Source organism: Rhea pennata, chromosome 16 (assembly GCF_028389875.1).
Source record: "Rhea pennata isolate bPtePen1 chromosome 16, bPtePen1.pri, whole genome shotgun sequence".
Taxonomy (NCBI): Eukaryota; Metazoa; Chordata; class Aves; order Rheiformes; family Rheidae; genus Rhea; species Rhea pennata.
This window is the reverse complement of record NC_084678.1, coordinates 3,254,283-3,272,179: the sequence shown is the minus strand read 5'-3', so window position 1 is coordinate 3,272,179 and position 17,897 is coordinate 3,254,283. Positions and strand designations below refer to the sequence as shown.

The window sequence follows — 17,897 nt, the reverse complement described above, 5'->3', positions numbered from 1 at the left end:
AACTGAATAGTGAGGCAAGTCAGAAGAAAAATGTGATTTCAGTTATCATCCAGAGGCTTCAGGTTTCAGACCATTTTTTGGAGATATTAAATTAAAATAAATTACAACAGGTCACATGCATTATATAAGCTGCTGGATATTAGGAACTACTCTGGATACAGAGCATGGGCTATTATGCTCTATGCATCATTAAGTTCTTCAGTGCAGCTATGACTTATATTTGTGTTTGAGGAGGGGAAGAAAGCTTTTCCTGAAGCTTAGTTAGCACCAGTGCAGAATTCAGGAATGTCTGCAGTAAAATTTTGATCTGTTGTGTCAAAGAATAACAAGAGATTAGCAGAATAATAACGCACAGTTTAAAACTATATCCTCTCTGTCACAAAATGCATTGGCAACTTTAAAGAACAGAAGGAAGTTTATGATTTCCTCTATATTCATGAAGACCTTTGGACAACCACTCTGCTTTTATGGAACCCAGCCAATTTCTACCACACTGTGATAGTCATGAAGATCAGTAATGGTATATTCGTAGGCCATTTCTGCTTCTTCTTAAACACTATTTGAATGGCAATTTCATACATCAGTTACACACCATGACAGACTTTCCTCTAATCTTTGTAACCAGTACCACTCACAAACAAGCCCACACAGGGTACTGCTGCTTACCTAGTACTCAAGCAAGAATTCCTACCCAGAAGGAATGAGTTCACCACATAGGGTTACTAAGGCAATAAGTAAACAAACAGAAAAAGCTTTAGAGGAGGGGGTCACACATGCAAAGAGGCACACAATATTCATTTAATTTACATGGAGCAAATTTTCAACTTGTTTGCTAATTATTAAAACTGTACAAATAATTATTCATTTCTATGCAGATATTTGGCACGCGTTCTTAAATTCTGCATACAATTACAAGACACTTTCAAAGCTAGAAAATAATCCCTTTTATTATTTTGGAGGAATGGCCAATGCTTGAAAGATTACCAGTGCAAGATCAGGCCTGCTGTAACTGTGCTAGTATGAGAGCTCCTACAGGCAGTTTCTATGGCCTTATTCAACCAAAACACCTCTCTTCTGTCTGAAAAGTAAAGGAAGTGCTGGGAAGATGCTCCAATATGGCAGACAATAACAAGTGTACAGCATACTCACTTTGAATAAGCTTCTGTTTAGAGAATTAGAGAAAGCAACTGGTAGCTAAAAACTGCCCCTGGAAAATTTCATTTTTTGAAGAAAAAAGTCAACCAAAAGAATCATTAATATTTTTACAAGAGAAAAAAAATGCACAACACGAAAAGCAATCACTGATGACACTTTAATTTGATATGGTCAAACGTCTTCTTCTTCTTCAAAAAAAAAGAACATGTAAAACCAACAAGGTAAGAGAGAACATGAAGACAAGCAAGTTTCTTATTTACAGTCATTCAAAAGCAATAGTGTAAAAGCATATCTCAAACAGCAGTGACAGGAATATGGAAACATACAAGGAATAGTCTTTTTTAGAACATTATTAGAATATTACACTATCTTAACTATTAAAAAGTTGCACTTTTGACAGCCTAAGCCACCTGATTCTATTTCACAGAATCTCCCTCAAAATGACTTTTGTGATACCAGGGAGGGGGGGAAGAAGAAGGGGAGGAAAAAGCTCCTTTTTCCTCTTAGTAAGCAAGAAAACACCTTGCTTTTGTTTTTCCAGACATTACTGAAGTGGCACAATAGAGTTAACACTAATGCTCTATTCTTTAGCTATTAAATTAAAAAAGTTGGGTAAAGGAAAAAAAAAAAAAAAAAACAAAAACAGACCCAGTTAGTGCAATCATTCAGTTGGATTCTGGATGACAATCAGGAAGTAGTCTTTATCTGGAAGGGAAGAAAAAAAAAGAAGTTTCATTGCTGATAATTGTTCACCAAGTAAAACACATTTGTATTTAGCAACAGTAAGTTTTAGCGTTTTTCCATATCTCACTGATAAACTTTAGAAACTGTAGAGCCCTTACTTCACCATCAATGAACAAGAAAGGTTTGACATGTCAGATCACTTAGGTCTTATTGAGGAAAGAGTCACAATCTAAGAAACTGCACGCTTCCAAACCAATCAAATAAGGCACAAACTGAGTTATAAGACGCAGTCATAACCGGCACGTGAAATGATCAAACCAAAATAGGTAATGCAAGACAGAGCTTTCCCATATCCCACAGGCAGACTGCTAGGCTGACATGGCTGCAGCTGCATTTGTTCTGGAGCAACATTTACTCCTCCCTTTTCATCTTTCACATGGAGATCAGCATTAACGATCAAGCCTTTCTTTCCCAATAACTGCCCTGTGGAGCAGTCTACTGGAATTGGAATCCCATCCTCTGCCTCCCCATCAGCACAATCCCACCACAAATCTGATGTGAGATGATGGAGCAAAGCAAACTTTTTGCCACATCAGTAAACTATACTCATCCCATCACCCCTTGTTCCATAATCTGATGAAATACACAGGACATTTCCTGAAGAGAAAATTGCAGCTGCACTCATGAGTCTTAAAATATAGCAGCAGCAGCGTGCTGCATTCCCCTCCTCTGATCCTGAGGATCTATTTGACTATTTTGCTTTACACTGCTTTGCCTAGAGTGCTGAACTGAAACCATCCTCAAAACATTGACTTCTGATTTTTCTGCTTTTATGCTCCAAGAAACATAGAAGGCTGCAACACTCTCAAATGCTATTCAATGTTTTCCACTTTGATCAAAATGGAATGAGAAAAATGAATTCCACACATTCGAACACAAAAAAAAACTTAGATCAATGATAAAAAGATTCAGCCCTGAAGAAAGCAAGACAGCTCAAATTCCTTGGAAAAAAGGGAGTATGTAACACAAATAAAAATGACAGAGGACTCATTTCTTCCAAGTTCACACAATGTCTATACCAAAAAATATGTAATCAGCAAGTGTGACAAATCCCATGAGGAAAGAATTCTACTGGATTCTCTGATGCCTCCACTCACCCCACTCACTTTACCTGGTGCAACCATGATTTCATTTTTCTTGGAGCGGATCCGTAGGAATGTGAGGTCATTCTGGGGATCAATGTCTCGTACAGTGCTCCTTGCCTTCATGATGAAACTGTGCATTAGGCCTGCATACTGAATTGTTGTGGAGTTGTCCATAGTGCTTTTGATAGGAATACCTGCAAGAAGTCATTGTGAGGAGAGCAGGGGTCAGTGATGAAACACTGGAACTAATTCATCATCAGGTTCAACTGTGGTGCTCATTTAACCTAAGTAGATGTTACAGCAACACCTGGGGAATGGGATTAGGAGTATTCTTTTAAAAAGTCTTAACAGAAGAACATGAACAGAACTAAGATGTGCGGAACTGCTCACCTCTAGTAGCATCAGTATCCTACTCTTGCTCTCTGTTATTCATTTATTTATAAGATGCATAATATAGATAACAAAAATAAAAATAGATACTTTGGAGGAAATGGAAATACCAGTGTTTCAGTTTTGTTCTTCTGACTGGGGGTCAACTCTTCCTTTCAGAAAGTGAAAGTAACTGAACATCACAGTTAAATGACAGTCAAGTAACTTAGGCTGGGATCAGTGTTGAGTACAGAGGACATGAGCTGTTGGATCAGAGCTGAGGCTCTTATATTTGGCCACAACAGTTGAGGCAGTCCTGCAGGTTCCCTGGCTCGGTTCCTGCACACCCACCAAGAGGGTAGTTACATTAACACTGTTTGGCCAGAGCTTTCCCTCCTTTATCCTTCTGCCATCTATCAGATGCACTTTCCCTCCAGAATCCAGCCAACATTCAGCTTGTGTCAGGCAACAGTAAAGCAGCTTATTACCAAATACGGGCATGGCAGAAAAAATGATGAAGTTATATGCTCAAATAAGTGACCTTCAACCTGAAGAGCACAAATGTTATAAACTATTATGTAAAAACAGGAAGCAGGAACACCAGCTGAATATGTTAAAGTGAGCTAAGCGTGCAATGACCTAGTCTTCAATATGTTCACATATAGTTGCTACCTATTTGTCATCTTTTTTTAAGGAATATTTCCAAGAAATATTCCATTCAAAAAGATAATCACATCATTTTAAAAAGCTGGGCTACCAACAGTACCGTTAGGCATGTTCAGAGTACTCCAGGAACACTAACTGCACTGGACTCCACAGGGGCTTCAAAAAGAGACAACCAGCTTATGAGTCCCACAAGGCCATCAGCACAAGACAGCTGCAGAGCTACTCACCTCTGCCAAGATAGTGGCATTTCAGACATGCACCTCAGTAAGATTTCAGATGTCATAAGAGCTTTTAGCACTACCAATAAAAATGCAAATACCTCAAAAAAAGTGAGGCTTTGGTAGACTACAATCTCAAGCTCTGGCAGAACTCAAGACTCCAGTGTGAGCCTAATTTACTTCTTTAAATAAATGAGCTGGTAGAAAAACAAGAAAAAGAACCCAACTTGCCCCTGTAGCCACTAATTATTGTCAACTTGCATTGGCTATCAGAAAACTTCTGCTAAGGAGAAACATTTAACCTAAATGCAAGTACCACAATCAGTGGTCCTTAAAGTGCATGCTCTCAATAAATTATATTTTAGAAAATTGCAACTGGCACAATACCTTCAGAATTAACAACAATTATTCCTTGCACTCCCTTTTGGCTCTGAATTCGCTTCAGTGTTTCTTCCACCTCAGCCTGCAAAGACAAAGTGTAAATCAATAGGAGATGATGCATCGTGATGCCTTACAGGGGCTACTTGACTTTAAATAATTATTTGTAATAATGTATTTGAAAACAAAACTGCACCAAGATGATTCAAACACATACTATACCTTTCCAGAGACTAAAGCACAGACACCTTTGATACTACCATTTCAGCAAGCTGTTTTCAGTTTTCTCCCTTGTCTTCACTCATTTGTCAAGAGTGCATCACTTATTTGCAATGCAAAATTGGACTCCCTTCTAATCTTTTCCTTCTCTCCTCTTCTCCAAACCCTTCTGCAATCTCCTGTATCAGTTTCTTATTGTAGGCTTGCTAGCTTGTAACTGGAAGATTGCCTAGTCAGACTGCTACAGTTTACGTAGCAGTCATGTAGGCAGCAAAAATCATGTAGGAAAATACACGTGGAATTTAGGAATAAAATAATAAAAAAGATAAATTCTGGGTGCAAGACTATCTCCCCTTATATTTAATTGCTCTTAGCATTTATTTGATAAAAGAAAAGTGAAAGAAAATGTAAACTATGCTCTTTCCTTATCATTGCTGCTGGAAGAGCTACAAGAGTATAAGCACTAACAATAATTTGCTACTTCAAGGAATCAACTTACTGAAAAAACAAAAACAGAATAACCCCCACACACTGAAGGCCCAGCTGCTAGCCCGTTTGTCAGCTCTGTAAAATCACCAACAACTTCACAAGAGCTTTCAAATCATTCTGCAAAACTTCAGTTGCTACAAGAGATCAATCAAAATTTACCTAGATCCATATATGTCATCACTAGCACCAAAGCTTTATTCCACTACTTGGTGAACCCCCTTAAGGAAGTGTTTGGTATTTCTGATTTTCACTAAAGGAAACAGAGGCACACAGCATCTTCCAAAACCAAACCAAAACAACAGCTGATAAAAATGATCTAGAATAGAAGAACCCAGCAAAAAGGCCAGATATCTACGCTGCGTTTGGCCAACACAGCTGTGTCTCAGACATTGTGAATGACTCTCTCTCTGTCACCAAACAAGCAGAGTCACCTTATAAGCCCTATTCTCTGGAAAGAGGACTCACCTCAACCTGGTCTAAACCTCAGAACTAGCAGCAGATTTTCTACAAGACTTGGAGTAGCTTGGAGTAACACAAACTGTTGCTACTGTGAGATGCTACCAACCAATTTTGTCTTTATGAAGCAGAGCTGATCCACCCCTTCCAGCACGAAGAAATCAGAACTCAAGTATTTTTGACAAAGCTTTTGATTATTTTTTAGTGCTGGGCAAATTCCAAATGGAAGAAAAAGGAGCTAAAACAAAGGACAAATTACAGGGTGCACAAAAGCTGAAAAAAAGTGATGGTAGACTGTCAAGACTGAAATAATTCTTATTTAAGTCTCAATTTATGAGACACTCTCCTTCATCAGACCTTAACAAACCCTGTTTGGACACTAAAAGGTAGCATACAGAATGATACCTGATTTTAACAACTAACAGACCGATAATCTCATCTCGCTCCCACAGTGGGGTGAGCTCATCTAACAGCTCGCTGCTGTTTGACCAGGAAAGTCCTGCTGCTCCTACTCCTACTCCCTGGCTCACACACACCCTGCTTCAGCACGGGCTCTGATGTTGCTCGGCCACCTCCGTGAGCCAATTCAACTCACCAGACCAGCAAAAACATCATTCGGGGGAAAAAAAATTAGAAATAGACATTATCTTGTTAACCAACCCGAACTACCTTCACAGAGGGCTGAATGACCACAAGAGCTCGCAGGTGCGGGCGGAGAGAGCCGCGCCGGCAGGGAGAGGCCGCCTGACACCGCATCCTGCCGGACACCGGCCCTGAGGCGAGCGCAGCTGCGACAGCGGCCTCGATCCTTCCGGCTCCGTCTAAACCCGCCGCTTCCCCACCTGCGGCTCAGCTCGGGGGGTCATTCCCCAAGAAACTCTCCCGGCTTTTTCTGTCCCCAGTTTTACAAGGATCTTTGCCCGAGCAGCGCACTTGAACGGGATGCACCCGCCGCGGCCGCCCCACGCGAGCCAGGCGGGGCGCCGGCGGCCGCAGCCGTGCTGATGCCCAGCACCCTCCCCCCAGGCGAAGCAGCCCCGCGAGGCCGCGGCGGGGCCGGCCGGCCGGCCGGCCGGAACCGAGCCGAGCCGAGCCGAGCCGGGCCGGGCCCGGGCCCGGCCCCGGCCCTCACCCACCATCTCGAGCGCCGCCGACACCGCCGCAGTGCAGTCACGGCTCCTCTGCGCATGCGCCTCCCCCGCCGCCAATCACCGCGCGGGGGCGGCCCACCCCTGGAGGACGCGTTGTACGGCAGGGGAGGAGGGTCAAGCGGCCGCGCGCGCCGGGTGCAGTTGCCGTGTGCGGTTGCGGCCGTCGCTTCACTCGCGGTGTCCTGGTTCGCCCGGGGCTGTTCTCTGCCCGCGGGGCGCTGACGGCGGCGGCTCGCAGCGGCCGCGGCGCTGGGCCGAGGCCTGCGAAGGCCGCTCCTACGGGACGGGGCCGGTCCGCGCGGCCAGCGGTGCTTCAAAGCAGGGTCTGCCTGCGCTTTAGAACAAGAGCTCAAACGGAGCTGAAAAAGCAGGGTTAGGGTTAGGGGAAAGATAAACTGGAGTAACGACCTCATAAAGGTTTTTCCCCCTATTTATTTCCAGAATTCTTTGAAAAACAGGATTTGCTGTAGCATTGGTCACTGGCCCTTCAAAGCTGGAGGCCTGTTCGAAGCAGGGCTGCTTCTGGGGGCTCCGAGAAACGTGGAACAAACGTCGCCATCGCTGCGTTACTATAGAGTTGGAGGGGAGAGGGAGAGCGAGGGCGGGATGCAGGATTGGAAATCTTCTTGGATCAGGAATGAAGCCTTCATTAGGATCATAGAGATATGGCTATTTTCTGTTTTGGTGGATATTTAGAGCTCTGCAACCTAGTTCTTTTTAATGCTGGTGTCTCTTACTAGTCCAGCAATAAGTTCTAAAGGGTGGCTACAGAAAGGCATTTTACCATAACTTGATTCAACTTCTAGTCCTACCAACGAATCTAAGATTTGGCCAGTAAGCAAGAAATGCAAAGGTGCCATCACAGACCTAAACCAAGCAAGGAATAGAGCTCTTGCAGCTTACAACATACAAAAAACCCCAGTAGCCCATGAGGACTGGTACCAACATAAAGAAGGAACTAATGCAACTGAACTTGTACGTTTTTCATAGAGTTCTGATTCACTTAAAAAAAAAAAAAAAAAAAAAAAAAAAAAAAAAAAAAAAAAAGCATGTTACTTGCCAACATGCTTCTAAGTGATGCTATGCAAGCATGGATGAACCAACTTGAAACTAATGTCTGCTGCTGCAGAAAAAAAGGCAGTTCCTGCTGCTTGTGTTTACTTTGCATAGAAAAACAAACTTTGAATTTGATTCTTACCAATGAAGTTGTGTTTATTGAGCTTCCCTATGTGAACTTGTGGAAAACGAACAGTGTAAAGATCTGTATGAACAAGGGGATAGTCTGGAGCAACAGACTTATCCTGAGTAGAGGAGGATCAGGTCAGGGAACATTTAAACAAACTGAACTTACACATGGGCCCTGATAGGATGCACCCACAACTGTTAAAGGAGCTGGCCAATTACCAGATGGTAATCAGGGGAGGTTTCTGAGACCAAGAAAAAAGCAGGTGTCACTCCTATCTTCAAAGACAGAGAAGTAGAGGCTAGACAGCCTCACCTTGATCCCTGGGAAGGCTGGGGAATAAACCCTTCCGGAAGCCATTTCCAAACGTATTAAGGATAAGGAGGTGTTTGGAAGTAGTCAGCATTGATTTACAAAGGAGAAATCATGCCTGACCAACCTAAGAGCCTTCTACAATGAGACAACTGGCTCTGTGAACAAAGGGAGGGACATTGATATTGTTTATCTCAACTTTAATAAGGCTTTTGACACTGTCTCCCTTAACATCTCCTCACAGACAAACTATAGACTAGATAAAATAGACTGCAAGGTGCATTGAGAACTGGCTGAACTGTTCAGCTCAGAGGGTTGCAATCAGCAGCACGAAGTCCAGCTGGAGGCCAGTCACTGATGGGGTACTCTCAGGGTCAATATATATATATAGAATATATAGAAGAATATAGAGAAGTAATAAATTTCCATGCAGTAAAGACTGGCAAAAGAGTTCTCTGGAAAGAAACATTTCTGAAGGGACTTTGCTAGAAGGATGACTTCACATGGCCTCCCCCCTGCCCCCCAAAGAGCAGACAGACAACAGCTTATAGGCACATACATGCCTCCTAACAGCAAAGAAACAACAAGACAACCAGCTCTTTAAGTAGGTTTTATAAAAGTATTTGACTTACTGAGATACTGTTACAGTTACCTGAGTATTTGAAATTACAATGCAAGGAAATTTCAACAACAAATTTCAGTACAGTATTTTACAATCCAGTGCTGCTGATCCCAGTTTGTATACTAGTTCACTAGAGCACATACACACAAACAATGATTCTGAAAGAAAATTAAAAGACATCACAAAAAAAGGGGGCTGGAGATACCAATATAACAGATAGAGTTGAGATTACAAATCCAATGCAGCATGTAATGAAAATGTAAACAAAAAAAAAAAAAAAAAAAAAAAAAAAAAGTAGTAATTTTTTTTGGCTTTTACATTTCACAGATAATAGGAAAAAAAACAAGTTTTAACACAAGCAACTGGATTAAAAAATAAAATTCCATACTAAATCAGATGAAGACATGACGCATTTACTGTGCACTTCATTAATATATTAACATTTCCCAAGCCACACAGGACACATAAGGCTTTGTTAAATCATAGATCGTGGCTAAGCATTTCATTAATCCTCATGTCAGTCTCATAAGGCAAAACTCTAAATAAAAGTTATTCTAATACTTGTAAATTTGGATCAATTGACAGTTGCACATGAATATATACTTGTTACATGCTATGAATTTATGGAGCTCAGGCTGCTAAATCAGTTGAAGCACTGGGAGACACAAAGTCTTGCTTGGAGTCCAATTCATAACAACTTATTATCTGGTATACTACACACTGTGGGCTTATCCACATGATGTTTCCACCAGACCTCCATAAAGAACAGAAGAGTACATCAGTGGCTCATATTAATTCCTTTTTATTTCTACACAACACACTGTAGAAAATTAACAGGTTTGTTAGCATTTACAATGCTTACAGGTATGCAAGTAATCTTTAATTCTGACTTTAGAAATACTGCTAATTTAATACAGTAAACATTTTAAATTCTTATGTTTTGGCCAAATTCAATGTTTTACAGTTCTCTTTTTTTTCCCCCTAGTAAATCCTTTAATTGCAATATTTGAAAATTATTTCTGGTGATTGGGATATCCAGCCCCCTTTTCCCCATTCTAATACAGCAGAAAAGACGTATAAACATGCTATTTAAATTAAAGAAAGAAAAAAAATGGAATAAGTGGAATCCCAGACTGCAAAAATATATACAAGCATTTACCTTTTTCCTGAACTAAACATTTCAACCATAAAAATATTAAACAGCCATACCCTATAGAACTAGGGCAAAGGCTATTTCAATTATAACTATTCTTTATTTTAAAAATATAGGGCTGAAAGCCTTTTGGGTGATATTTATACATTAACAATATTTCTAGTTTCCCTACATGAATCATAAAGCATTATGCAGAACACAAACTATTTTTCATAGCTTAATCTTGCATTATCTTGCTTAATTTAATCTCTCTTGTAAATATGTTAGATAACTAGATTTCATTATAAGAATTAACATCAACAGAAAATATTTATAAGGCTTTTTTTCTTCCTCATAAACTGTGTACAGTAAAATAGCCATCAAATATTTTGAAGCTGGCAGATTTTCCTCCTAGTAAAACCATGAAGTCAGGTTAGTTCTCACCACCAGTGAGAAGATAAAGGTGGGTCATTTCTGTGTCATCAGAAACTCTTTACATTTTTCTTAAAAGATGCATGACAAGAGTCATACACTGTAGGGTCTAATCATTCTGCCTTTCAGTAAGTGTGTATCATTTTACATGACCTGAAAAACTCTTTTGAAATCAGATATAAAAATGTACTACCTTGGTTATTCTTGGCCCTGAATCAGTTTCTTTCCATCCCATAGTTAAGAATGAAGGGGTATCAGGAAGGAAACACTTTTTCCAGACTGGAAATTAAGTTTTACAGTTTTCCATTGTTCTGTTCCAACTCTAAATCTAGAAGACTCTTAAAAGCAGCTCCTATCCCAATGCTTAGAGCTGCAGTGATGCTTTAACATGTGCCATATGCCACTTCAAGTGCCACATCTCTTATTATGGCTAACAGCCCATCTCATTGAAGTTTGCTTTCCTCCCTTCAAATAAGAAAAGACCTGACCATACCCAAAAAGTGCATTCAGTCTAAAGGAACAGCAAGATGTACAATGCCATTGTAAACCAGAAGAAAACAGAACATTAATAGATTCTATAAGGAAATAAAAGATGTTATTAATCCAATAAGAACCCACTACAAAGAAGTTAATAGCTATAACCATCGAGGGATGAGTTAATTTAGAAACCTCCCCCAAATTCTTTAGATCTAATCTTTATAGATTTATTGATGCTCCAACATTTCAAAAATCTGTAATCCATGTCTGAACTTTCTAGCTTTGTTAGCCTTAGCCAGTATCACCCATCAGTTCAACACCAAAAAACTGATAAGTATTATCTTTAAATCCAGTTGTTTTATACCTCTTCCTGAGAGCCCAATAAAATATTTGGAGAAAACTGACTGCAACGTGTAATAACACTGAGTATAATTTCCATTAACACTTTTGACAAGAAACATCAGCCTTCAAAGATGAATCTAAATGGAATCAGTGCAATCCCAGGTGGTCTTGACTTTTGCAAAATGAGTGAAGTACCACAGTGTTTATATTATTGTAAAAGTTAAATGTGTTATGGAGAAAAAGACCAGAATTCTTCTGAGGGCACATCAAAATGTTCCAACAACTTTGGGCAGGTGTTTATTTTGCTGGGAAAAAAAAAAAAAAAAAAAAAAAAAAAAGAAGCAGGATTTGGGGGGAGGGAGGAAGGGAGGGCACAGAAATGAAAGCTATGCCCTGGATTTGTGCCACACTTCAACATCCCCTGAACAGCAGCTTGAATATACAGCTGGTATGTGAGCAGATTCCACGTGGGGAAAAAACAGTCTGGCCACACTTGAGTTAGGAAAAAAAGAGCATAAGCAATGAATTTGCTCATAATACCCAGAGGATGGTTACAGGCTGGCTCTAATTACACTGCTCTAAAGAGGCTTATGAGGATGCTGCAGCATTGCAGCTACCAATGAACTTCCCAGTGCATCAGTAGCAAAAAATGCTACTAAAAAGGAAAGACAAAACTATTCTTAAAAATCTGTCAGTCATTAAGGACATATTCTAATTAATGAACAGTGAAACATAGCAGAGCCCAAAGCTGTTTCAAATATCTACTTAGTTCATAATTCATCTGATTGCTCATTTGATTTCTGAAAGTGCTCAGTAGAAATCCAGAGTTGATGTGGGTAAAACCTCAGGATAACATCCATTTACTTACACACTAGTATTTGTTAAATAAATCCAAGTCAAGTCTACTTTACAATGAAGTGTGCAACAAGCAGAAGAAGTGAAGAACATACATCATGTGTTGAGTTCACATTCTTCAAGGTGCAAATTATAGCTATTCATTCTTGACCAAATCCTTCTGTTTCTTCTATTGCAAATAGCAACTTTTCCTTCAACTGCTCATAATTTTTATAGGGTGGAAGGTCTAGTCGATTGAAACTGAAAGTAAAAAATATACTTAAGTATCAAAAAATGTATACACCACAATATGAATAATTTAAACATCACAAAAAATGTGCTATATGGGTAATTAAATCTTTTGCTATATAAAGTGGATACAAGAATTAATTTACATCTATTTTACAGTGGGAAGGGGAAAAGAAAGTCCAGGAAAATCCTGGACTTATACCCTGTCAAAAGCTGATGACAGACCTGAAATCACTTATTTCTGAGAACAGAAGTAAGAATACAAATGCTTGAAAAGAGCTAGTTTTCCAGAAATGCAGTGTATTTGGTAATAAGCCTCACGGCATTCTCTTAGTTGGTTAAGTATAGACATTATTCATATTTGAAACGTTAAACTCTTCTTTTACTTCTTTCTTTTTTAACATAACTGAAGAAATAAGCATAAAATACCTTTTCTCTAGGGAAGAGGGAGTGTGAATGGAGATACTAATTTTACTATCAAAATGGAGTGTGGTGAAAACAAAAGATCAGTTTCATTGTCTTTAGAAAGAACTGTTTATTACTTTAAATTTTCAGTAATAGACAAACCCACAACATTCAATACTGGAATCTACTCTGTGCCACAGAATAGTTTTTCAGAAGCTCAGCGTTTCTTCAGTGATAACTGTTTAGCATAGCCTGGTGTTTGATTTCATGTAAGCACAGACATTTAAGTAGATTAGCCATTTACTAACACTGCTCCAAGTAGACCGTTGTCAGCAAAAATAGAACCATAGTAACACGCTGATTTATTATGTACTCACCAGGTGTGACTTCTAGGCAACCAGTTTTCCTTTCCAACTTTTTCAATGCAAAACTTTTGGGGTCCATTGCTCCCTGTAATAAATTAAAGGAAATAAGACATGGGTCTACCTAACTTAGTATCAACTGAAATATGAAAGACTTAAAAACAAGACAAGGCTATCATTACTCACACAGAACAAATGTCTTTCGTTACACAACTCTATTCAGAAAAAATATTCATGTGGTGAAACATACAAACTTAAATAAGTGATTTCAAAACAAACTCAACAGTGCTATGGGTATTAACAATCCCTCCTCCACTCTTTCTATCATAGCTGAAGTACATGGAAGACTTAACATTCAATATAAAACTCAAAAATGTCCATAAACAAAAAAATGTGCTAATTCATTAGAGAGATTATTATGCCTACCCATGAGGTCAGCAAATCCTCCCACTGGTAATCTGCATGTTCCAGTAACAAACTGCAGAAGTCTCATTCTCTTCTCATTGTCTATTTCTTTCACAAACTGAAAAATAATAATTGAAATAAAACCTTAGGTACATATTTGATATTTGTTTTTTCACCTCATCAGCCATAAATTTACAAATTACACAACTGTTAAGAATAGCTGGATGAGCAGTAACGATTTTTTTTTTTTACACGCTACCGACCTGTTCAGCAATTCTGACTACTGCTCACGCGCTTGTAGCTGTACTCTGTAGCTTCTGTTGTTCTGAGAATAAAACAAGGTCTACAAACCTGCCAGAACCATACTATCTGTCTGCTGGTCCTGGTATAATGCCGGTAGATGGTATGTCTTTGCCAGTCATTCAAATCAATTTCTTGCATGCCACATAAAAGCACCTTTTGGGGGAGAAAAAGGGAAATAAACATGCAAGTACAAGTTATCACTCTGTTTCTACAGCTGCCCATGTAGCAAAGAATGCCAATTGTACCATACCTAGAAGTATCTACAAAGACTGCATGCTCACTTTTAAACTTTATCCAAAATTTCCACAACAAAGAATAATCATTCCTTATAAAGTGTATTTTGAGAGGCCACAAAATAGCAGGAGTCTTATTCATGAAAAAGGGAGTAATTACTTGCATTTGGACTTTCAAACTAAGAACATATATTATCATTGCCCAACCATATCATTCTGTGCTGGGTATAAGCTGTTTGGTTTTCATCTTTTTAATTCAAAGAGATGCTTCAGGAAGCGTAATTTTGTGAGATGAAAACCAACTAGAGCCTGGTCTGTTCTATATTTGGTCATTCTTTGCATATCTGGTTTTATCTCCCGTTCTGTCAAGTTACTCATTCCTTAAACACAAGTAAATCAAATTGCTGAGGATTTCAAAAGCAATTCAACAACCATTTTGTGTTGGCAGAATCTTATGCTTTAGAAACGCATCAGTGGCTGGCAAAGAGGAAAGCAAAGGGAAATACATTACTCAAATACTACTACAAGAAGTTTTCTGCTTATCTCCTATAAAACAGCTGTCAGTATTAGTGAACTCTGTTCTTCAAACATAATGATTTGAAATTTAAGTATTACATGCAACAAACTGGATCTAGCAATAGCCAAGTAATCCTTTACCTCCAGCTCCTTAGCATCAAAATACTGCAAATACTGTTGTGGCAGAATTTCATTGAAGCCCTCAAAGAAAGCCTGCGTCTGTTCCTCGACACCTCGGGAAAGCCTCCATTCTGCTACTAGCCTACAAAAGAAGATACAGAAAGATAATTTAAACTGGTCTGTGCTGCCTGAAGTCCACATCTTTTGTTAGCCTATTTTGAGATGAACTGTAAGCTATGTTAAAAATATTATGGAAAGTCTGGAAAGTTCTGGGGATAGAACATCATATAATTTTATTCGTAACCTTTACTCTGTGCAGATCTTTTTTAAATGTAAGTTGAAACCCTATGTTTCCAACCATTCTGCTACGAAAAGTATTTTAGGATACTAAAGAGGAGGCAGCATCTATTCACTGATTATATTAATGACAGCACAGCAGTCCCTAGATATTTGAGGAAAGAAAAAAAAACGTAGAGCTATCTTTGTCTAATATTCTCCCCAGAAATCTCAATCATTCTCCATGGAAAGGTAAAAAAACTAGGTCAAGTTGTACTGGTGAATATAAGTAGGACTGCTAGCTTACCAAGAAACGACTATGTCCATTTGGAAAGTTCCATATTTGTTTCTGTTAATCATGAAACTTTGCTCTGTGGCAGAAACTCCACTCTCCATTAATAAAAGGGTGAAAAGCAGGCAGGAGACCCGAAGAACCTGAACCCAGGGAGAAGCAGATATTATGCTGAATTCAAACCTAACCTGTCAGGAGAATTGGAAGCTAAAGGAGATGGCTATTTTCTGATTTCAATCCTAGAAACTTGGAGGACTTAAAGCAGGACCCAGAGTAAGACACAGAAGAACATTAGTGAAGCTGGAATCCGAGCTCTCCCTGGGTTCCTGAAACTAGGAGAGAAGGTTTTCTGCAGATCCTCCCCATTTTCAACCCCAGTATGAATATTTTGAAAAATTACAAAATGCCAGTACATTTCTTCTGCAAATTTTACCTTTTCTGTGAAGCACTGAAATGTTTTCACAGATTACTCATGCAACAAAAACAAGATTCACTCCCTTCTCCCTTGCACCTCCCCCTAAGAAAAGACGTCACCAAAATCATCACAAGAGAGAAGGGGAAACTCCAGTGAGATTCAGTTGATTTTTTGCCTGCAATATGTGATTTTCTTTGGTATTCTTCATTTAAGCTTATATTTTGAGGATTACACCTTAAAGCAGACCTTATGTACTGCTGCACACTGAGGAAGGGAAATACCAAGACAAACCAGCTCATTGTTAATGTTGTCATTCTTTAATCATCCTTAGTGAACAATCCTTCCCTCCTAATTAATTGCTTTAAGACATTCCCATACTGCAATCACAATACTTAGTTTATGACAATACAAGTTATTCCATCATTCATAACATTGTGCTGTTAAAAATGCCAAGGCCTAACTGTACTATAAGGCCAGTTCAAGTAAAACCAATAGTGATACTAGATACCTTTAAAAATGAAGAATTATCAAAAAAGCATCCAAAAATGCTCAGTTTAAAACAGAAATGGCTCACTAGAGTATGAGTAGTTTGGAATTAGCATAGTTCAAATACTAAACACATACAGTGATTTGCTGAAATATCTGACATTCGTATTTCTCATTATGCTATTCTGCTAATGTAAAAATCTCTAGAAAAAAAAGCAGATCAAGCAGATCATCTGCTAAACTTAATATTTAAGTAAAAGTGGATTTTTATTTCCATCAATTTTTTCTTTTAAATACATTATCCAAACAATTGCCACTAGTTACTCAGACACGCTTTCAACAATGCGTCAGATTTTTACGTAGCTGGACAATCTTTTCTTGCTAGAATTAAGGAAAAAAATGGACATAAACAAGTATTTTAAAAACCTTGTTTTATTCTTACCTAATATATTCTTCTTTGTTTTCTTCTGTGACTAGAATGTTGCTACCATTTGGTTTCAAATCATGGCTTTTGATTTCACCTAGAATTTCTTTATCAACTGAGAAAAACATTTCCAAGCCACATTCTTCAATATTGTTCTCTCTGTAAGAAAAAATAAATATTGTAAATACTAGATAAAGAGGCCTTGTACTCAGTACAATAGATGTGTATAAAGAATCTTAAGGAAAAGAAAAAAGGATTAGAGTTCACAAAATCAAGTTAACGAAATGTTACTTATACAGTAACTGTGGTTTTGCAAGATATACTGACTTTATTTCATTTATGCTATGTACATACATGAATTGTACTCTTGACCAGCAATGTTTTATTAAAAGTACCACTAAATTACTCAGTCACTAAGGCTGACATATTACCTTACCCACTCTTTCTAGTAGCTCAATGCAGTACAGAAACTTTTCAAAGTAATAAGATTTTTTAATTTTTAAAAGACATGATTCCTTTTTCTAATTGGTAACGAAGACCTTGCTAAAACGCAGATGCCCTTTTTTCAAGTAATACCAGACCAGAAGTAACTAAGAATGGCTTTGCATGCTTAATGAATTATCTTCAAATCCCATATATTCATGGGTCTGTCTGATGAGCATATCCTAAAATGTTCTAAGCTCCTAAATTAACAAAATATATGTATTGGCTCTCCTGCTAAAGAGGAATTCTCTTCCTAGAAAATGTAAAATAGGAAGAAACTTTTGCTAATCTGTAACCAACAGACATTGCTTTAATAAACTCTCTTCTCTCTATAGGGTTTAATAAACTGGCAGAATAACAGGTGTAACAATGTAATCTGTATGTGGACGTATGCCTCTGTAATGTGAAGAATCACCTGCATATGCAGTGATGCTAATGACCATTTTTCCTCCAGATAGACTGAAAAAAGAGAGAGTTTTGCCGAACAATAATAGAGAAATGCCAATCTTGAATACAATATCACTGTGATTAGTCTAGCAGTGTGACGTGATGGTGCTTCTGAATTTGATCTTCCCTAAATACGTGCTATTTATTGCATGAAAACTTAGATGAGGAGGAAAGATTTCAGACTGATGAATGATTAAATTCCTCAAATAAAATCACT

General features: G+C 38.5%; 2 protein-coding genes across 7 annotated transcripts in view; both read right to left on the bottom strand.

Annotated features, from left to right (window-relative positions):
• Positions 1-1,298: 1,298 nt before the first annotated feature.
• DYNLRB1 (dynein light chain roadblock-type 1) lies at positions 1,299-6,972 on the bottom strand. 3 transcript variants are annotated; one of them, XM_062588869.1, is made up of 4 exons: positions 6,916-6,972; positions 4,625-4,700; positions 3,011-3,178; positions 1,299-1,860 (listed from the first exon to the last, which is right to left on the bottom strand). In XM_062588869.1, the coding sequence occupies exons 1-4, from the start codon at positions 6,916-6,918 to the stop codon at positions 1,817-1,819; spliced, it is 291 nt and encodes a 96-aa protein (XP_062444853.1). In that variant the 5' UTR covers positions 6,919-6,972; the 3' UTR covers positions 1,299-1,816. The 3 variants fall into 3 exon arrangements, with proteins under 3 accessions (XP_062444853.1, XP_062444852.1, XP_062444851.1); XM_062588868.1 differs by lacking the exon at positions 6,916-6,972 and adding an exon at positions 6,449-6,689 and having other exon boundaries at positions 2,997-3,178; XM_062588867.1 differs by lacking the exon at positions 6,916-6,972 and adding an exon at positions 6,449-6,550.
• A 2,861-nt stretch (positions 6,973-9,833) lies between these two features.
• ITCH (itchy E3 ubiquitin protein ligase) overlaps positions 9,834-17,897 on the bottom strand; it is a 63,216-nt gene continuing 55,152 nt past the window's right edge. For 2 of the 4 annotated variants that reach the window (XM_062588863.1, XM_062588865.1), the window contains 6 exons: positions 16,769-16,909; positions 14,879-14,999; positions 14,037-14,141; positions 13,707-13,803; positions 13,296-13,368; positions 9,834-12,525 (listed from right to left, as the gene is read on the bottom strand). In XM_062588863.1, the coding sequence (XP_062444847.1) occupies positions 12,426-12,525; positions 13,296-13,368; positions 13,707-13,803; positions 14,037-14,141; positions 14,879-14,999; positions 16,769-16,909 (637 nt within the window). In that variant the 3' untranslated portion in view covers positions 9,834-12,425. Of the gene's footprint in view, positions 12,526-13,295; positions 13,369-13,706; positions 13,804-14,036; positions 14,142-14,878; positions 15,000-15,515; positions 15,569-16,768; positions 16,910-17,897 lie in introns of those variants that run through there. The other 2 variants (XM_062588864.1, XM_062588866.1) reach the window with 2 other exon arrangements.

Bases quoted from the DNA above. Each gene is read 5' to 3' on its own strand.
- DYNLRB1 (XM_062588867.1), bottom strand. From the start codon at position 6,535: ATGCGGTGTCAGGCGGCCTCTCCCTGCCGGCGCGGCTCTCTCCGCCCG. The intron at 4,701-6,448 runs GTAGTTCGGGTT...TTGTCTTTGCAG, and splicing joins TCATTCAGCCCTCTGTGAAG to GCTGAGGTGGAAGAAACACT. The intron at 3,179-4,624 runs GTATTGTGCCAG...GACTTCTTGCAG, and splicing joins AATTGTTGTTAATTCTGAAG to GTATTCCTATCAAAAGCACT.